The 21,786-nt window shown below is 45.7% G+C and overlaps 1 protein-coding gene across 6 annotated transcripts in view; it reads right to left on the reverse strand.

The window, feature by feature from the left end:
* Positions 1–21,786, reverse strand: part of IRF2 (interferon regulatory factor 2) — a 69,049-nt gene that overhangs the window by 33,496 nt on the left and 13,767 nt on the right. For all 6 annotated transcript variants that reach the window (XM_006026605.3, XM_006026604.3, XM_025207574.1 and 3 more), the window contains exon 2: positions 5,234–5,326. In XM_006026605.3, coding sequence (XP_006026667.1) covers positions 5,234–5,320 — 87 coding nt within the window. In that variant the 5' untranslated portion in view covers positions 5,321–5,326. The remainder of the gene's footprint in view (positions 1–5,233; positions 5,327–21,786) is intronic.

A 21,786-nucleotide genomic window follows, 5' to 3' on the forward strand; every position in this document is an offset into this window, starting at 1 on the left:
AAGGAAAAGAGGAATCCAATGCTTAAAATTCTGCAACAAGCTGGAAAAGCAAAATCATGTTAAAGACTTATTGCTCTTTCATGGTACAAAACTCTAGAAACAGATAACTGAGCATGAGGTCAGCACTTTCTTAAATAGAGGGCACAAGGGCAAGTTCTAAATAAGCTAAATCTGTCTTTGTGGTAATATCCCAATACACACACTGAGCCAAGACTTCCGGTCTCTCCTCCTATACCAGATGTTCAGACCACTCCCAGTCCCATGCCTCTCCCACTGCATAAGGGACCAGTGCCCTTCCCCTAGCTCTGCCATATCAGATAGTTATGCTCCATGGCCGGCTCCCCTATTATCTCAACAGAAGAGAAAGATAGTTATTAGTCATGTTAGTTTGAAATCGGGCAGAAAAAAAATTAACAGTATTCACAAGAAATTGAACTTTTTTGGCTGTATATTTTATAAGCCTTAAAACTTGGGTATTATTATAGCAAACATCCTGCTAATTTTGACCAGTTTCTTTCTTTTTTCTCACTGTAAACCATCTTTGCAGAACTATGGTTAAAAAACCAAAACCTAAACCCCTCAGCTTCCATAGCTGGTCTGTGTATAAACAAAGTTGTGGGTGCACGTGATACTGTATCGGAGATTCCAAATGAGGCATGGCCTCATTTATGGTTGGGATTGACACTAAATATAGCAACTGGTTTTGGTTTGATGACTCATTGTTGGAGTAATCAGTTTTAAACAGAAACACTTAAGAGGTGGGGTAAGTAGACCATTTAACTCTAAAAGATGAAACTTTGTAAGTATTTGAAGTTTTGGGGAAATATCAGAGTGCTACATAACAGAACAGGCCACATATCCTGGCCCTCTGCTTTAGAAAAGGATTCAAATTCAAAATACATTATTTCCAAGAAAACACATGCCCAGTTGTATAGCAAGTTATCATGGGACAAAGAATTCTTTACCAACAGAAACTGTGATCAAACGGTTTATTATCTGCACCAAGGCAGATATCAATCATAATATCTTGATCTATACTGAATTGTTGCTAGCATTAAAGCAATTTGATAGTGTGCTTTACAATCTACCCTGATGTGGGGATGGACTCTCAACTACAGAATATACTGACCAACACATATAGGAACCAATTAGCCTAGGTCTGTCTGTGGTACACAGAATTGTTCCACCTGGCCCAACAGTAGTCTGGCAGGCTTTCGGAAGTTTAAGACAAGGCTTGTGGGGTGTAGCCTGCAGCAGAATTCAGGGTCCTTCGGCCCCAATGGACATGGTTGTTGGCAGCAGGGAGGGTGAAGGAGGGACGTGCAGGTATAGACGTCACTCGCTTTACAGCCACCCAAGCCCTGCTCTAGCTCATGTCACCATCACCGTTCAACTGGCACTACCACGCTCAGACTCCTACCACTAGGGGTGCACCGATAGAGATTTTGGGGGCCAACATTGATAGCCGATTTTTAAGGAGGCATATCGGCTGATACCAATCCAATTTCTGTGCAGCTGGTAAGTCTGGTGCTGTGGAAGGGGAGGGAAGAGGGCATGGCACAGATCAAGGCCCCCATGGTAAGGGAGGAGTGGGGCTGGGGCAGGGCAGGGCAAGGCAGGTGTGGGATGGAGCCGTGGCTCATCCAAGGGGCATGGGGAGAAGGGTGGAGGCAGCTCCTGCTGCTGCATGCTGCTAGTCTGAGAGCCAGTGGCCCAGCACTCGGCCACTCGTACTTGTACATCCAGCCCAGGGAGCATATTGAGTTTGACACCCCTCAATTAGCTGGATGGTGAAGTCTTCCAAATGCAGAGCAAAAAGGAAGAAATGTGGTTTTGGGGAGTATTAAAAAAAAAAAGAGAGAGAGAGAGAAGCATGCAACCATGGAGAAGAAAAAACTGCTACAGCACTGTACTTGAACAATGAAATGCCTACATCTAGAGTATCATGTCCTATAGGCACTGCCTCCTTTTAAGAAAGATTTGTAGGAAAGCAAATGTCCAGACATGGACACTTTCTCTCAAGTATAAAAAAAATGACATAAGTACTGGGCACATCTACACGTGCAATTAATGAGAAGCAATAAACTCCAACGCTTATTTCCGGAGTTTATTGCTCCCAGGCACACCGCTTGAACGTTCACCCAGGACCACAGCACGCTGAGCTGAGTCATAGCAGCTGTGGCTGGCAGAGGAGCCCTGGGAGTCAGCTTGCCAGCCCAGAGCTGCTCCTCCCAAGCTCAGCATGCTGCGGAGGGGCTAGCCAGCAGGCAGCCCCTGCACTGAAGCACCCTTGAGCACCAGCCAAATGCGTCACCAGCTACAAATGTGTTGCTGCACATGAAAAAAAAAAAATCTGCAGCAGGATATTACTTGTATTTACAAATGCTAAATCTGCCGCAGAATGCATTTGTTTACCACAGCCTAACAGGGCCACACATGTAGATGCTGAAACATTCACTGTGCAGCTAATTAGGCAGCTCTGCAGTAAATGTCTTGTGTAGACGCGCTCAATGACACCAAAGTAGAAGACCAGAATATAGTATTTAAATTACAAAGGGACAAAACTGACTGTTCCTCTTGCCTAGGCCTATTACCAGTGCCCACTAAAAATTACAGAGCAACCAATTTGGGAATAGATAAAATATTTATTTTACCTGATGGAATTCACTACTTAGGAAAAAAAATTATACCATGTAATTTCATAACTACTAGCACTTCGACCTATGCAAGCTAAGTTTCAAAACATAGAAGTTAATTAGCATATATTAACTCATAACATGATCACATGAGCATCATTCATTAGTAGACGTAGTATACCAGACTAAAGGGACCAGTGTCTGATCTACAACAACAAATCCTATATTCCTATGCAATCAGAATATATAGTTGATCTTAACCATACACTTCAATGATGCAATAGTATTTTGTTGTTGGGGGGAACCTATTTTGTGCTTTTTGAAGCAGGGAATTAATTATAACAGTTTAAAGAGCCCATGTGGTGTAACTGTGGGGGGGTTTATTTCAAATGTATTTTGAATTTTTTGTAATTGTCTTAATAAAACAATGCCTTAATAAAAATAATTTGCTCCAACATTCTGGAGCCTGCATCTACAATCTCTCCTGCTGAGAGTCCCAAATAAGTAAGGAATGCTGGGTTGGGCCTTGTATGGGAAGATATTCATTATCCTTCTAGGTTCTGCAATGCTCCCTGAAGCAATGAATTCAAGTAAGTATTTGAGCACCAAGTGGGGAGCAGTAAGTACCAGTACATATATCAGCTTAGTGGCTAATAGGGCTGTGAGAAGCATCAGTGGCTGATTCAATTCGGAGGAGACTCGGCCTGATTCGGGGACCGAATCTCCAAATCCGAATCAAATTGGGAGACCAAGTAAAGGCTCTGAATCGATTTGAAGCATCTGAACTGGATTCAGAAAAGCTTTGGAAAAAGATTTGGCCGATTTGGAGATTCAGCCATAGATTAAACAAGAAGCTGACAGCTGCCTAAGTCTGCTGGGGCTGGGGGACGGAGGGATTGGGACTGGGGCTGAGATAAGCTGCCCAGCCGGGGCGGGGGGGTGCATTATTCAGGGAGAGGGGCAGCTGGTGCGGGATGCAGGTGGGGCATCACTGGGAACAGGGGCTCTGCCCTGCTGCTGCTTGCCCAGCTGAAGCAGGGAGATGGGGGGCAGGATGAGGGTGAGGTTGGCCCAGGAGGAAGGGAGCAAGCAGCAGCAGGGCATAGCCCCTGCTACCAGTGCTGATACAGGTGCAGCAGCGCTGAGAATGGGGGCTATGCCTTGCTGCCACCTGGAGCAAGCCACGCCTGCATCGCGTCCCCCACACCTGCCCATGCTGGCTGGGCAAGCAGCAGGAGGGCATAGCCCCCAAGGCTCCCCATGCCAGGGCAGAGGCAGGCACAACCAGAGGAGCTGTGGGAGAAGCCCCCATGGCTGCTGTGTCTGGCCCCCGCCCTGGGCACTTAAAAAAAAAAAAGCCCGGCACTCTCCAGCACTGGCGATTGGGGGCTCGTGGCAGACCCCCTGCAGAGCACAGGACAGTGTGGGGCAGCAGTTATCGGCCTCCACACCTGACACCCTCTCAGCAGCCTCCACACCCTGACACCCTCTCAGCAGCTCATGGTGTGGGTGCAGCATAACACGGCAGAACGCCACACACTGTCCAGGAGCTGGTGTGGCTCTAGCAGTCACGCACTGGCGATTGGGGGCTCGTGGCAGACCCCCTGCAGAGCACAGGACAGTGTGGGGCAGCAGTTATCGGCCTCCACACCTGACACCCTCTCAGCAGCCTCCACACCCTGACACCCTCTCAGCAGCTCATGGTGTGGGTGCAGCATAACACGGCAGAACGCCACACACTGTCCAGGAGCTGGTGTGGCTCTAGCAGTCACGTGGAGCCCAGCAGCACTCAGCCCCAGCTCCCATGCAGTGCATGACTCCCTGCCAAGCCACGCTAGACCCGCGCCATAGGGCAGCTGCTGCATGGGTGTCAGGCGGGGGGAGCAATCCCTGCTGCCCCCAAGCACCCAGAGGCCCTGATCCCCACTGCTGCAGCTGGTGAGTGCGGGGGTTTTTTTGTTTGTTTGGGTTTTTTTAAGTGCCAGGACTAGGCTGGAGCTGGCTGGGTGATGGAATCTTCTCCCAAGGCTCCCCCCACTTGGGGAGAGGCAGGCACAGACAGAGGAGCCACCTGGCTGTGCCTGCCTCTCCCTGGAAGATCCGAATCACCAAATCTCTCTGAATCATCGCCAAATCTTCCGAAGCCAATTCAGCTGAACTGATTTGGGACAGTGATCTGAATCTCCAAATTGAATCACTGTCCTCCGAATCTGAATCAAATACTTGCCTATTCACGCAGGCCTAGCGGCTAATGCAGAGGAGACTGCTCTTCTGAGCTGCAGCATTCTCTTCCAGTCTCACTGCAACTGCTTGGCTTATCACTCTGTTCCTAGTTTAAAGCAGAGATTTCCATACCACCTGCTCTCAGAAAAAGAGCAATGGGAGAAAATGCTTTAAAAAGAGCCACTGGCTTAACAAGCAAAAATTGCACCTCAACTCCTGAACACAGAGCTAGAAGAACAGGTTGAGCAAGAGCAGTTTGGCTTTTCCCGCCCTCGTTTCTTTGCTTCAGTGGAAGCTGCGAGAATCAGATTTATTCCACCAAGTCTCAGATTCTGTTGTAAAGTAGTTGTTTAACAAACATGCACACACATTACCTTATTTAGCCATTTTAGCCCTGGTATTGTGTTAGAATTTATTTGCTCCTCCAGCCAGGGGCGCATCCGCATTCTTTCCACAGGCATGGTTACCTGCATTAGAAGAACAAAACAAGGGACAACATTAAAAAAAATGAAGATTTTTGTCTTATCAAAACAAGATAAAACTATAAGAAAAATTTGGGAACATAGTGCTTATAAGAAACATCAAAATGACCACCCCCGAGACATATCCACTCAACAGGTTCAGCACAGGCAGCGACAGCTGCAAACTGTCCCTCGTCTCAACTCTGACTTGGTAGTGGGGCCACCTCTAAGACTGAAACAACAATTCAGACTGCACTAGAGAAGGGTGCCTAATACAGCTGCACCTGCAAACTCTCTTATGGTGACAGAGCTTACAGTAGCAAAAGTTCTTTTGCCAGAACAGGTACGAGAAATACCTTGAACAAAATAAATGAAAAAAGTTGGGTTTTTTTTAACATGACTGTGGGAACATCAGACCGTTCTTTCTGCCACTATAAAGAATTGTAAGCAACTTTTTTGTGTGTGTGGCCTCAGCCTCCTTGGGTGCAGCTGTTTCTGTAAGTACAGACCTGACTGAGATTACCAACACATTTTACATTACAGTAATTCACAGAACAGCCATCCAATAACAAATTTAACTACCTGAGTGGCAAGTCTTTCCACACTCCATTGCCAGCTCTTTCAGCCATCTAATTTTTGATCTTTTAACTACAATTTTACAATTTAATACCACAGAAAGACCAATGCTTGCCAAGCCTCTCAGCTGCTTCTCAGTATGAAGTGTCACTCAGTTCAGACCCAATTCCACTTCTTTTGCAAAGTAACACTGATGTAATTTTATTGCATATACCTGTAAATTATTGACATCAAAGGGCAAAGTCTTCAACTTGCTACATAAAGCTTTAGAAATATTAACCAATTTTAGGTATCTTTGAAGGTGCCAATAATCATGTTATCTAGGAGATTACAGATTAGAGTCACACTAAACCCGTTGTTAGGGAGCTGCAATCACACTCATACTCAGGGATTTTGACTTGCTTTTTTTTTTTTTCTTCATTTTGCCATCCTACATATTCCCCTTTTCTTTCTACATAATCTCGGGTTCCACTATTCTTAAAACATACAATATTTGATCTTCCTCACACTTCCAAATGTGTGGCCAGGTATACTTTTTAAAGTAGACACCACTGACATTAAATTGGTTTGTTCTTTTTCCTGTGGGATTACTAATATCAAGCAGCCTAACAATTAAGAACTCCACACCCAGTGCAAGAGGAAGAAAAATGTTCAAGGTTTCCTCTCACTGCCCAAAGGAGATAGATTTCCTGAAACTGATGGGGAATTGTGTTCAAAACCTGAGAGCACAATAAGTCCCTTTGATATGCTTAGAGAATGGAACTACAAACGTAAAACAAGCATATTCACACTAATCTCTTAGCAAACATATTATCAGTTTATTTATTGCTGTGCAGAGCAGGCCAAAAAAATTTCAACCTTTGGCTTTCTTCGCAGTTAGAAATTCTAAAAAAACCTAGAAACGGCTGTGAGTACTTAGCCACCTTTCAGATTCAGTTCAGCTATGAATAAAATAACCAAAACTCTAGAAACTGACAATAGCTGAATTCACATGCAAAGTCTCAGCCTTCATGTCAGACCAGCCACCAAAACTGTTGTATGAGTCATAGCAAAGCAGGCTAAGTCTGCCCCACAGTAACAATATGTATGTGGTGTCCATGAAGAACATCAAGGGAACACTGCACAGTTCTCAGTATATCTTAAACTTGACTCAGGGCAGATGCACTGAATATTGTGTGATAGAAATTATATACGTGTTTGGAGTGAAGCCTAAATGAAATCTCTCTGAAATGTGTTAAGGGCATGTTTTACATATACTAAAAGGACACAACGAAGGAGATCCTCAAAAATAGCCCCCTTCCAGGCTCACTGCTCTACCCAGCAAGGCTCCATCTCCCTGCAACTGCAGCATATAGCCAAAGCAGAGCAACTAGACATTTTTTATTACTAGTTAACCCCTCCCCCTCCCCCCAAGTAATTTCCTTTCATCTGGCCCAGAAGATATGAGACAAGCAATAAAAATGGTGGGTGCCTTCCTCTATCGGGGTGCTCAGCCTCTGATCCATGTGGCCTGCAGAGCTACTGCATCTGGCCATGGGGTTCCCCAGAAGTCAGGAAATTTGGCACCAAGGAAGCAGTGGCCATTAATACTGCCAGCCTCCCTCCCTGTCAAATTCTCAGGTCCCCTCCCCCAGCACAGCCAGATCAGGGCCAGGCCATGCCTGCTTCCCCCTATGGGGCTGAATTGGGGCCCGGCCACTACCTCTACCCCCGCGCACAGCTGGATTGGTGCCAGACCATGCTCCTCCCCCACAGCTGAACTTAGGCCAGACCACACTCCTTTCCCACTGCAGGGCTGAATCAGGGCCAGGCTGACCCCAAGTCCTTCCATGTGGCCAGATGGGGTCCTGCCGCACCTGTCTAAGAACTCATATTAGAGCATCAGTCAGATCCAGCCAATGGATGGACTAGGCACTGCCTTCCTGGTCCACCAGGGAAAAAGGTTAGGTATCACTGCTTTATACCACTGTACCCAAATATGTATATACATTTGGTGCAGCCCTCCAGCATAATCAATGTTCAAAGCTTGGGCACTCACACTTACCATTGGGACGTACTGTATGCGTTTCCTTATAAACCCAAAGAATCAAGACAAAATGTCAGACCTACTTTTCTTAGACTAATCACCCAAGAGGCAAAGAGGAAGAACAGATCTGTAAAGAAGCAGCAGCAAACTGCACTTGGGGATGCTCTGAGCTGGAAGAAGAATTTGCTGTCATTAGGAAGCACTATTAAATTCCTTTTCAGAGCACAGGCCAGAAAAGCTGCTTAACACCACCAGTGCAGAAGAAGAGATAGTCTTGTTTGCCATGAAAAACAAGAGTTCTGGCTCTCTCACTTTCCCCTCACTCAAGAGGAATACCCCCAGTTGTCTGCTCTGCTGCTTTCTCTAGGTGCTTCAATGCTTCTTTCCTCTTCTCCAAAGTAATGGCCTTCTAGTGGAGAACTGGTGCCTGCCACTGACAGCACAGAAAGTCCACAGAAATTAGACTAATCATAGAGTCAAAGAAGTAGGGCTGGAAGGGACTTCCAGTGATCATCTAGTCCAACCCCCTGTCTGAGGCAGAATCACCCCTATCCCAAACCATCCCATACAACCATAATCTAAACCAAGGGTGGGCAAAATGCAGCCTGTGGGCCAGATGTGGCCCACCAGACCATTCTATCCGGCTCGTGGAAACCCTAAAAATTTAGAAAATTTATATTTATCTGCCCCTGGCTGCCTGTCATGAGGCCCTCAATGGCTTGCCAAAACTCAGTAAGCGGTCCTCTGCCCGATATAATTCTCTCCCATCCCTCAACCCGATCTAAACTCTGCATACGGTTATCCTCAACCCTAACACAACATAGACCTAAACCCTAACCTGTCACAGGTAAAGCAGGGGAAATACAGCAGCCAATGTCCTGCTTCTATAAACTGTTGTCAATATACGCTCAAGAGATCCCAGGTAGCGGGCCATACTCCCCACTACAGAGGAAGGCAAAAACCCCACAGTCCATACCAATCTGACATTGTAGTAAAATTCCTTCCTGACCCCAAATATGGCGACTGGTCTGACCCTGAGCAGAGGGGCAAGACCCGTTAACCAGGAACCTCTGGTTTTGCTCCTAACAGGAAAATCAGCATACACCAGTTGAAGTCCCCAGCCTTAACCTCTAGGGAGGCTTCAAAATACCCTGACACATATAGCAGAAAAAAGGAAGGGGTTGTGTGGGAGCAACCAGTGAAGCCCAGAAGCATAGGAAATACCCATTGTAGTAAATAGGCATAGCTACACCTAGATCATCCTGGAGCAGTGGCTATCCCACCTCTTCTTCAACTCCTCCAGTAATGGAGAGTCCATAACTTCCCTAGGCAGTCTATTCTAATGTCTCACTATTCTAATAGTGAAGACATTTTTCCAGATATTTCCAATTTAAAATTTACTTTGCTGCAACTTCAAGCCATTGGTTCATGTCCTCTCTGAAGCAAGAGAGAAAAGGTGCTTTCCCTCTTCTTTATGGCAGCCTTTCAAGTATGTGAAGATTGCTATCACGTCCCCTCTTAAGCGCCTTTTCTGCAAGCTGAACATGACAGGTCCTTCAGCCTCTCATTGAATGACTTGCCCTTCAAACCTTTGATCATCGTTGTTGCCTGCCTCTGGACCCTCTTTAATTTCTCCATGTCCTTTTTAAAATATGGAGCCTAGAACTGCACACAGTACTCCAGATGAGGCCTAACTAGTGCCAAGTAGAGAGGCACTATCATCCCGTGTCTGGCACCTAATGCTTCTACCACTGCAGCCCAAAACCGTATTTGCCTTTTGTGCCACTGCATCACACTGCAGACTCATATCGAGTCTGTGATTCACCAAGACTCTTAGATCCTTTTCCATAGAGCTGCTATCCGGCCAGGTATCCCCCATTTTGTATTTGTGTTTTTGATTATTCCTCTTGAGGTGTAGCACACCTTGCATTTGCGCACATTGAGCTTCATCCTGTTAGCTCTAGCCCAACTTTCCAATATGATCCTTTCGAATTGCACTTGCATCTTCCGACATGTTCACAATCCTTCCCAGTTTCATGTCATCTGCAAACTTGCTCAAGAAGCTTTCTATGCCAGCATCCAAATTGTTAATAAACACATTGAACAGCCCTGGGCTCAAGACAGGCCCCTATGGGGACTCCACTCAAAACCTCCTGCCATTCTGATATGGACCCATTAATAATTACTCTTTATTGAGCCAGTTATATATCCACCTTGTAGTAGTTTTATCCAGCTCACATTTTTCCAATTTGTTTACAAGAAGGTCATGTGGGACCTTGCCAAAAGCTTTGCTGAAGTCCAGATACACTATATCCACCCAAGCATTTACTCTGTCAAAGGAGATCAGATTTGATTTTCATTAATCCATGCTAGCTGCTTGCAATCAGCCTTTCCTCCTCAAGATGTTTGCAAATGGCTTTCCTTAGGATGTGCTCCAGTAACCTCCCAGGTATTGATGTGAAGCTAACTAACTCAAGGGTGGGCAAAATGGCAGATCTGGCCAGTGGCCAGACCCTTATTTCCCAGCAGCCCCTGCTCATATGGCTGGGCCAATTTTCATGAAGACCCCAGCAGCAGCCACGCTGTGATAGCGTGAGTCCAGGGTTTCTGCACAGACTGGCCCCAGCAATGCTAGCAGGGCACGCAGCAGGGCACGCAGCTGCTTCAGAGCCCAGGTGGGATCTTGCAGCAGTGACAGTGTGGTCCAGAAATGGAGCAGAGCTGTGATCTACAGCCTGCATGCCCCTGCCTGGAGCATGCAAGCTGCAGATCGCTGCTCTGCCCTGGTTCTGGACCACACTGTCACTGCCGCAAGAAGCTCTCTGGAGCAGCTCTGCACCCACCCTGCCAGCAGGGGATGCACTAGGAGGAGGCTTGGGAGGGAGTGGGGGGCTATAGCTACCCCAAAACTCCACGCAGCCAGGCCTAGGGGCACTACACTGGCCCTTTTCCAGTACTCTGGTACCTAACCCACCTTCCATGACTTCATGAAGATCATTGCCAATGGCTCCAAGATCTTTGGCTCTGCTGCCTTTAGTTCATTCAGACCCAACAAAAGCTCTCTGACCATCTCTTTTGTTATCTCCTCCCTCAGCTGGCCCCCTTCCTTATCCAGATAATTCCTATTACACGTTTGGCAGCTTAATTTTTTTTGTGAAGACTGAGGCAAAGTAGCTGTTGAGTAGTTCCATCTTCTTTACATCCTCAGGTAAGAGTTCTCCCTGGCTTATTAACAGAGGACCCACAGCTTCCTCAGTCCTTCTGTTCTGGCCAACATACTTGTAGAACCTCTCCTATTCCTTTGCCAGGGGCAGCTTTTTCTTCATCTTTGCCTTCCTAATTTTGTCACTGCAGGTTCTTGCTATTACCTGCTATGTATCCTTGGTGACAAGCCTATTATTCTATTGCCTGTATGGTTTTCTTTTGCATTTGAGGCATTTCAGAAGTTCCTTCTGCAGCCACACTGGTCTCATACCATTCTTGTGCTTCTATGGTACCAGGACAGTTTCTTGTTGGGCTTCCAATGCTGTGCCCCTTAGAAGCTTCCAGCCCTCCTGGGCACCTTTATCCTTCAATCTATCCTCCCAGGACACCATGCCTATTAGCTACTTGAGTTGGATGAAATCCACCTTTTCTAAATGTAGCATCCTAATTTTGCTGACCTCATGCTTTCCTTGTCAGAATCTGAAATTCTAACGTATCGTGATCCCTTCCTCCCAAGTTGCCCATCACCTTCACATCTTCCACCAGTTCTTCCCTGTTGGTCAGGTAAACTGAAGTCTCCCATCAGTACCATCCCACAGCTTTTGGATAGATTTGTCACCTACTCGAACAGTGCCTCATCCACCTCCTCCTCCTAATTAGGTGGCCTATAATAAATCCCCACCATTATATCAGTGCCAAGTCTTTCACCTTACATTGTCACCCAAATGCATTCTGCTTTGTTTTCTTCCTCCTGAACTAGGGAACATGTGTATGTGTTTCTGATACACAAAGCAGCACCCCCATCTTTTCTCCCAATCCAGTCCTTCTGAAACAGTGTAACCCTCAACATTCACATCGCAGTCATAAGAGCCATCCCACTAGGTCTTCGTGATACCAATCATATCATAGTTCATAGTTCTTTTCACTGGCTGTAGCTTCCATCTCATCTTGTTTATTCCCCATACTTCTCCCATTTGTATACATGCCTTGGATGTATTTTGCACTTTGACCCTCTTGCTTCCTTTTTGTGCCACTTATTCACACAAAAGTGATTAACAAGCAGAGTTACTTTAAGACATATTTATCAGAAAGCAAAACAAAAAATACCCCTTCTTAAAAATGTCCAGTTGGGAGTGTGGGTGTTCTTGGGATACATTTCCATACAAGAGTAAGAACATCCACTGTTAATGTAAACCTCTGTTAATCAAACCTTTGACCCTAGTGTTTGCTCCTCAGAACCAATGTTCAAAATGCATTTTTTCTATAGAAAATGGAGCTTAACATTTTCAGAAATAACTCTAGATATTTCTTTCTCTGCAGGAGAGCAATGACCACAAGCTACTGTGGTAAAATGTTGTGGTTTCTTTGACGGCTGCAAATGAACGACTCCTCAACACCAAAAATACAGTGTTAGCACAGAACTATCTTATCTCAGTTAAAGTGATAAAATAAAATAATGTATTATGGCAACTGTGCACAGTTAAAATGGTAAACAAAATCAGGAAATGCAAAAGTTAAAAGTTTCTATGTACTGTTAACTTGGTCATCACGTTATAATTTTTTTTAAGTGTATAGGTTGATATAATTCTGTTTATGTTGTTGAAAGATATATCTTAAACTTACAAGATGTGCAACACAGCTAAGTACACATGGTAGCAGGAAGCCTTCTGTTAGCATTTAGAATTTAATATGTGCTAGAGTATTTGTTGAATATCTCAGACAGAAGCCAAGAAAATATAAAACACTGGACACATCCTCATCTTTTAAAAGGTCACTGTACTGGTAACAAAAGGTAGTGGAGGGTGGTATGGCATTTTTAAAGAGCCTATAACTCTGAAATTTCCTTCTTCCATAAGTCAAATTCTGAATTTGTTGGCTCTTACGTTAAGCTGCTTCTCTTTTCAAGACTCTGAAACAATGGGCTTAGTGGGTTGTACAGTTTGGTCTTGGAGTCCTACTAGGATGACTCATATTTTTTGGTTGTACTGGTACCCAAAACTTTAGATGGGAGAACTTTCACCAAAAAAATAAAAACAACAACAAAACAAAACAAAACAAACCCTCCAAAAAAAAAAAAAGAAAGAAAAGAAAAGAAAAGAAAAGAAAAGAAAAGAAAAGAAAAGAAAAAGAAAAACAACCCCCAAAACCAATCAACCCATAAATAATGGGTACTCATTTTTTGCCACTCAAGTAATTAAAGCTTTCAAAGAACTTTGAAAACTTACAGTAAAGTAAAGCACAGAAGTGCAAAGCTCCCTTTTTTAAACACCAGGCTGGCCTCATGGCAGACTGAAACAGCTTTACTTTAAAACAAACAAATGAAAACCAGGAACTAACCTGAGTCATCTGTAACACTGAGGAAAGCTGCAGTAAAAGAACTTGCCCATCTCATCCCACCTCCCCCAACCTTTATTATTTAGTCTGTAAATGGGCAAAAAGGAACTTTTCTTTTTTAGAAAAATACTAAACGCCCACACAAATACCTCCCCTTTCCTACGCAGCATTTAGTTACATTTTTTCCAAGCCCTAAATATAGGGTTTAGATTTACAAATGGACACGAACACCTAAAGATGTAGACAGTCTCCTAGTGGGATTCTGAAAAATGCTTATATGCAATGACAGATGGGTTCCCAGCATGCTTGTGCACTTTGGTTTACCACACCAAGTGCCCCACCTGTGTCTTTAAGTGTCTAAATACCTTTGCTCAGGTTAAGTGCAAGAAAAACAGTTTCAGGTTTGTCTTTTGGCACCATTCTATACTACCAAGAGGGGAGACCAGTGATAGTTCTAGCTTGTCTTGAACATCCCTAAGATGGCAACTAGAACTGGAAATGTTTAACATGCAGCGCTCTCAAATCCTGGGGTTACCATCCCTCTGGGTTTTCCCGGACAGACTGGCTGCTTGGGGCTGGGAGCAGCAGGCAAGGTGATTGGCTGTTGGGGGTCACATACTCCCCACAGACAGACAGAGACAAAGAGAAAGAGAGAGAGAGGTGCATGGGAGAGAGGGAGACAGAAAGAGCATAGGCACATGCACAATGCGGGAGCTGCTTGGGCCTGAGGGCTGGGGTGGGGGGGAGTGGGGCAGGGGTCTGCGGATCAGGAATGGGGGGCCCCAGCAGGGCTGGGGGGCAGGGCAGGGGGCTGCAGGTCAGGAGTGAGGGGCACCAGCAGGGGGGCAGGGGCTGCAGGTAGGAAGTGAGGGACACTGCCAGGTTGGGAGGGGGGCAGGGGCTGCAGATCAAGAGCGAGGGGCACATGGGACGGGATGGGATGGGTGACTGTGAGTTGGGTGTGTAGGGCACTGGCAGCACCAGGGGACTGCAGGTGGGGAGTAAGGGGCACCAGCAAGGGGTGGGGGGCAGGGTACTGTGGTTTGGGAGTGAGGGGCACTCACAGGGCTGGGGTCAGTGGGTCTGGAGTGAGGGGCAGCAGTAGGGCTGGCGGGGGTGTGCATTGTCAGTGAGAAGCAACAGAATGTGCAGGGGCAGGACACCGGCATGTCACCCCCCCCCCCAAACAGGTGACAGGTGTCCTCGTTTTTGGACCTGGAAATATGGTAACCCTATCAAAAAGCAGGCTACATTGACTTCTGGCATCCCACTGCAGCAGGATAGGGATGCCTGCATCAACACCAATCTTTCTGGAATGGCACTGAAAAAATTGTGTTTGCTCTACCTGGCTCATATCTATGGGAGGGGTCAAGGGTGCAATGCTGACAACCTCTAACAGACACAAGTCAACTAGGAATATTGTAACCTGGGTACAAAGGGGTTGTTCAGATATTAATGAAAGGACCTTTATACTAAAACACATCACCAATTTTACAGGAGCACTTGCCCTTGTTAAATTTTGGTGAGGCTGGCTAACGAACAAACAAAAAGACCCCCTTCATTTTTAACTACATCTTCTTATAGTACAGGGTTGCGCAACGTTGCGCAACATACAGCCTGTCAGCCAGATGCAGCCCACAGAACCACTGGATCTAGCCCACTGAGCCAGTGAGGCTTTGACAGCATTCCAGCAGCAGGGGGCTTTGCCCAGAGCAAAGCCAAGCAAAAAAGATCTGCACCAAGGCCAGACGGTAGAGAGCTGCGCCTGTGCTGCAACCAGGGAACAGGTAAAAGCAGTGGTGGTGGCAGTCAGGTCGGAAAAATCGACCTCCTTCAGACCTGAGCTGGATCGTTTCAACCCATGGCTCTGAAATATTGCCAGCTACTGTTTAAGAGTATTAAACCTGAAAATAAAATTGTTCCCAATCTCTTCTCTCATTCTGCTATGCACTTCTATCCTAAAGGGACACAGAGATAGGCTGGCCTTTCCCTTTTCTCAGTGGTGAAGACCAAAATACATTTTATAGATGTTAATAAGATTAAGACACTTAACCTCCTTGTTTAAAAAAGAATGGCTGAGCTTGACAGGCTATCCACTCAGCTTGACTACATATCTGTCTGTGGGGAGAGAAACACAGGAGATGTATGCATTCTGGCATAGAATGGAGAGAGGAATGGATGGCCCAGTACTCCTGGCACACATGGCAGCAGCCACTCTACATTAAAATACAGATGGAAATTCCAGAATTCAATGTGCTGACCAGCACATATTCAGTAACACTAGTTTAATTGAAAAAGTATAACCTCTAGCAATGAAGATCTCGCTAGAATTACACCAGACATAGAAAGAAAGTGAAACTAATGCAGGACACATATTATATCTGAACAATACAAGGTTTTCCATTGCCATCAGTTTCATTTTTTATTTGTCCGCATCTGGATAAGATGTATTTAACTGGAAATGCAACTGTAACCAAAGATGCTAGGTATACAGCTTCTCTTTTCTGCTCCTGCATGAACTTATTTGTTTCTGTCTTTCTCTGAAGGTAAAAAAAAAAAAAAAAAAAAAATCTGCAAATTTCCCAACTCCTCTTTTCCTTGAAAAGCAGCCGACTAAAAAGTTCACTGCAACCAAAAAGATGGTGCAAGTACTTCTGAGGAGGAAGTTTGGAAAAGGTGCAGAGGGGGACACAAATAATACGTCACAGCTTCTCCTTCACAGTTGTGAAAAAAAATCCTCTTCAGGAGTTAGGGAGAGAGCTTTGCAAGAAAAATATTTGTCCATTTTCTCAGACTCCATACTTACAGGAATTAACTAAATTCACTGAAAGGGTTAAATGCATTTAAAAACTTAATTAACCAGCAATAGAGAAAGGCCGAGATGAGTCCATGCCCTAATTTTAGATTCAGGGAACTTGGGCTTGTTTTGTCCATGTGCCAGAAATGTTCCAGGATATAAAGGAATACTGATACTTTAAGAACCAACCCTTGGATGAAAGCTCTGCCCCCTGATCAGATTTGATGCAGCCAAGATATGGAAACATACATCCTTGTGACAGGTTATTGAGTAGGTCCCTTTCTTGCAGAGATTTACACACAAGCTTAAATTTATATACTGTGGGTGCAGTCACAGGCGAGGTCAACAGCATGTTTAGCACATGTAAAACTTTTCCAGGATCAGATCCTAAGATTATGGCCTCACTTCACTTTCTGTCCCTGCAAACACAAATATTGTTTTTGCAGACACTTTCAAAACATCTTTTGGTCCAGAAAATTCAGATTTTTCAAGTGACATAACCCATTAACATGACTTGGAATGGAGTAACAGCAGGATGTTATTTATCCAGAATAAATAATGCCACTATCATTCTGGATAATCAAACACCACAGTATGAACTGCTGAAAACTATACTTTAATTATTGTAGTGTACAACAATTAAAAAGCAACAAGAGATAAACCTATGGTACCACATAACATTTTAAAATCTCAAAGCACTAGTAAACAAACAATGCACAGTTGTTTCACTGACAAGCAAAACCCAAATGCAGGCTTACGGTTAATACAAAACCTTCCAGTTATTGACTTTCCAGATAACTGACTCTACTGTACTTTAAAAATATAAATCAGTCATTTTTAACCACAACATATATTGCCATTTGACTTCACTAAATTCAGCTGCACTTAACTAGACACGTGAATCTTTCTGCCCTTAAAAATTTCCCAAAAGTCCTTTTAGGTATATCTTGTTTACTAAAGAAAAGAGAAATTGCATCTTCTCTCTGAGACAGTAATCAAAGTTACATACTTTTGGCTAAATAAATGTATGAAAATATACAATGTTATACACAAGTCTACATCACAGGCAAGTAGATGTTACAGGATCAAATTAAAAGAAAATCCAGCTTGTTCCCTGGCAGCATGGGGTATAGAGGTGCAGCAGTGTAAATTAGAAACGTGTGGGTACGCTTACTCAGTACTGCAAAGGTTAGTTTTTCTAATAAAGTTGTCTGAAGTGCCTCAGTCCATCATAGTGGAGATAAGATGCAGGAAAGCAAACAACCAACTGCAAAAGTCTTTACTATCAGGTTGTTAGGCAGGCAGAAGCTATCTATTTCTACCACGTTGATGGTGACTTTTTTGTTTTGCTAAGGAATATTACTGATTTGCTATCAAAAGGGTATTGGGAAACTTTCATGATTCATTCAGTCCTTCATTTATAATTCCTGATAGAGCAGTGGTCAATCAGGGAGCCCCTGACAGCTGATCTGAGTCTGGGGAGGCTAGTCCCCACAGACTGAGACTGACTGTCAGAGGCTCCACAATCAGGAGCAGTGAGACGCACATGGGGAGCAGCCGGGACGGGACACAATCTGGGAGGTAGGATCAGCAGGACCCACATGGCTGGGTTGAGCCATGCCCCCTGCTGCCAGGCCTAGCCAGGTGAGTGGGACAATCCCCTTCCGTGCCCCCCACCACTGGGTGAGTGGGATACCGACTGGGCCAGGCCAAAGGAGGATGCAAGCCCCGATGACCCATCCAGGTGCGTTTGGGGGGGGCTCCCACCACTACATGCACCCCAGCATAGGCCCCAGGGGGCACATGCCTCCCCCCCACCCCCATCTGTGTGCAGGGCAGGGCAGGGCAGCTGCTGCTGGAAGCTGGGCTTTGCACCTGGAGCCCCACTGCAGCTGACTTGGGAGCGGCCCGATGCCACGTGCATCCCGCTGACAGGCAGGCAGGGGACGAGGCTCAGCCCAGTGGCAGGAGGCACGTAGCGTCAAGCTGCTCCCAGGCCAGCTGCAGTGGGGCTCCAGGTGCAAAGCCCAGCCTGCAGCAGGAGCCACCTCTGCTGTGCAGATATTTTGAGGGGTACATGCCCCCCCCAAATGCTGGGCACCAATGGAGGTTGCAGCAGCTGTGAGAGGGAGTGGTGCTGAAGCAGGGGCAGGCCCTGCACGGACAGGGCGTGGGACAAAGCAGTGAGCAACTTGTCCAGGGGGCACGGGGAGTGGGGGTATGCAGTCTGGGATAGCATGGGGAGGGGTATGCCCCCAGATCTGCATGCCAGCCCAGCCAGCTGCCACTGTGGGCTGGGGTGGTGCCAGGCTCTTCCCGGGGGCTTCACCCAAATTGCGCTGCAAGCTAGGGCCTGTTTGTACCATGGGCCACGGCTGTGCTGTGTGCTGGACAAAAGACATCACTGCCAAGCACTGCCACTGTCCCACTGCTGCTTTATTGCTTTGAGCTGCCAGTCCCAAGCTGGGAACGGCCTGTGTCAGCTGCACTGTGCTGGGGATGGAGGCAGAACTGGAGTGGGGCAGCTCAGGCTGGGCAGTGGCAGCACTGGGAGGGGGGGTTGGGCAGGCTACAGTGAATTTTTGGGTGCCTGCAGCCCCCCCGTAGTCCTGTTTCCAGTGTTGCCACTGCCCCCCATGCCCTCCTGGGCTGCATGCCCCCCTCCCCACTCCCTCTAGATAAGCCACTCGTGGATCCGTCCTGCGCCCCATCTGTGCAGGTCCTGCCCCTGCTCCCTCTCTCACCACTGTGGGGTGGGGGCAGATAGAGGCCCCAGTGGTGAGGAAGGGAGCAGGGCACAGGTAGGAGTGGGTGCTGGGGGGAGTGGGCCCCATCCTATCTGCCCTGCCCTCTGTTGCTTGTCCCCCACTCCCTCCAGCCCCTGCTCCTATCCGTGCCCCGCTCCCTCCCTCCCCATGCCATTCCCTCACCACTGGGGCCTTGACCTGCCCTGCCCCTCCCCTCCCCCACAGACTTACCTGCTTGGGGGGGGGGGGGGGGAGGGGCGCACCTCCCAATAATTTTTTCTCTCTCTGCCTAGATTTGCCCTCTCTTCCCTCCCCACAGACTGACCTGCAAGGGGGGCGGGGAGTAGCACAGTAGATCTTTAGTTGCTTTTTAATTCAAACTTTACTTTGTGTCCTTTACTATTTAAAGCACAATTCTAAATTGACAAGTGGCACATTCTGACTACAGATTGATGCTCTGAGTATATTCAGATGTCTAGCTCCTTGCTGACATGTTACCAGGGCCATCACTGGGTGGGGAGGGGGGTGAATTGGGGCGACTTCCCTGGGCCCCACGGAGCCAGGCAGAGCAATGCAGTGACTCCACGCTGCCACCAGCTTCGTGTCCAGCCGCTCACCACCCTCTACCACCGAATATGCCGCCGGCTTCCTCATGTCCAGGGGTAGGGCCCTACACATGCTGATTTGCCCCTGCTCAGATCATCTCTGCATGTTACAAATACATTTTTTTTGGCCTTTTTACTTGTTAGGGGTACTGTGGAAGCAAAAATAAGAGAATTTCTTATCCTCCCTCTGCATCACTAGCAAAAGCAATTCAGTGCAGCTCAGACCAAGCTGCGACTTCCTTCAACAGGTATCATCCATATCACTTGCAGGGGGCAGCAGCAAAGGACATGTCTGTTACAAAAGATATGAACAAAAGGTTCTGGTAGCTATAATGCAACTATGCAGTCAGGAAAGCAGATTCCTTATAATATCTGCATGGGCATGACAGGGTTAGATATAATCTGGACCTCAGATAAGAAAATGGATTTATGAAATCCCAATAAAATATTGCCCTCTTGCCCCTGCTCCCTCAGCCTGAAACAAAATGCAGCCAGAAGTATTGCTAACAGGGTTTGTGATTGATCAGGGGAAGCAATGAAAAGCTTCAGGGAGAGTACAGTAATGGAATTAAGCCTCTTAAAGCTATAAGAGCTGGAAATGCAAAACTTATGAAGGAACACAGTCTTCCTTATATGCGCTCTCTCTCTCACACACAAAATGCAAAGACAGGTTTGCCCCAAGTTTCTTCTTTGGGAGAAAACAAACACAAAACACTCCAACTCCATCACAAAAAGGTAAAGAAGAAAAGCAGCAAATAATCTAATTGTACGCTGAAACATACATTACAGGCTGCCTGAAAAATATGCTTTGGAAACTGTACAATAGTAACCAAGAACCATACTACATAAAGAGACCGTTTCATAAGCCCTATAGCATTCCTGCTCCACCCAAAGGGTGTTAACACTCCCTGGCTCAGATACAAATATTACACATCAAAACACTCTCTCTTTTGATTTCCGTGCACAGGCTTATTTTCTCTTAGCAGCAAAAACAGTTGTTATTTTACACCAGTTTCTGTAAAATATTATTAAAAATAGCCTTTGAACTCACAGCTTAGAATTGTCTTGAAGAACCCTATTTTAATTCAGCAGAAATATCAGGCTCATTCTCTACAACCAAATTTAGCAATTTTCCTATACACAGAGTATGCCATCCTCTACCAATATCAAAGAAAATAATCTCATTTGCATTAGACCATATGGTACAGAAACACTTCTGATAAAGATAAATTAAGCAGATCCTGAGCTGGGGATCCAGAACTCCATTTACTTCTATGGAGCTACACCAATTCACATCTGCTCAAATATATTGTAACTGATTAAACTAGTAGAGTAAAATCCTGACAAATCTCCTAGTGACTTCAGCAGAACCTGGATTTCACTCCTAATCTTTGCACAGTATTGTGTCTCTTACCTGTCACTGCCTGTTTTGTGTTACAAGTCTTAATGGAAAATGAAAGGAATTAAATTGTAAAAACAGAGAAATGAAATTAGTTAACCCTTTCAGGGAATAAAATCAACACCACGGTACATTGTGATAGGTACAACAGTCTTCCACTATGAAACTGGAAAGCAGTCACCTGAAATAACATTCCACTGCCACAAAGCCCAGAGAGTGGTGCAAAGGGGATTTGCGAACTCCGCTGCCTCATTCACTAGTGAATACAACCCCCAAATGTGGACAACAGCTCCAAATCTCCAGATCTATTCCACAGTTGTACCAGCCTGACAAAAAGAACCACCCCAGCCTAACAACTCTGCTAACCTTCCCCTCACCCTGGCTACAATACAGCAAAATACTTAAGCACATGCTTAAGGTTAAACCAAAATGTTTTCCTGGACTGGACCTCCTGTACATAGCTTTTGTATGTTGTCTCATCAGCTCCTAGTCTCTTTCATCAACCTTCAACCATAGCTGAACATCATTATTGTAGCCCATAAATGTATAGCTTTGGAAGAATGGATTCATAGGATAAACAGGCCCTTCCTTGATCCCTTCTTTTTGACTGAAACCCAGAGATAGCCCATAGGAAGGCTTGTCCACATTAGATACAAAGAAGGTTCTGAAAAGTTTTGATCCCAATTCTTGCCTGGATTCACTATTTAAGTAGGTTTATGTTATTTTCTACTAAGTAAATATATGTGAAAGCCTTCCCCATCCATGGCAGTGAGAAACC

Source organism: Alligator sinensis, unplaced genomic scaffold (assembly GCF_000455745.1).
Source record: "Alligator sinensis unplaced genomic scaffold, ASM45574v1 scaffold354_1, whole genome shotgun sequence".
Taxonomy (NCBI): domain Eukaryota; kingdom Metazoa; phylum Chordata; order Crocodylia; family Alligatoridae; genus Alligator; species Alligator sinensis.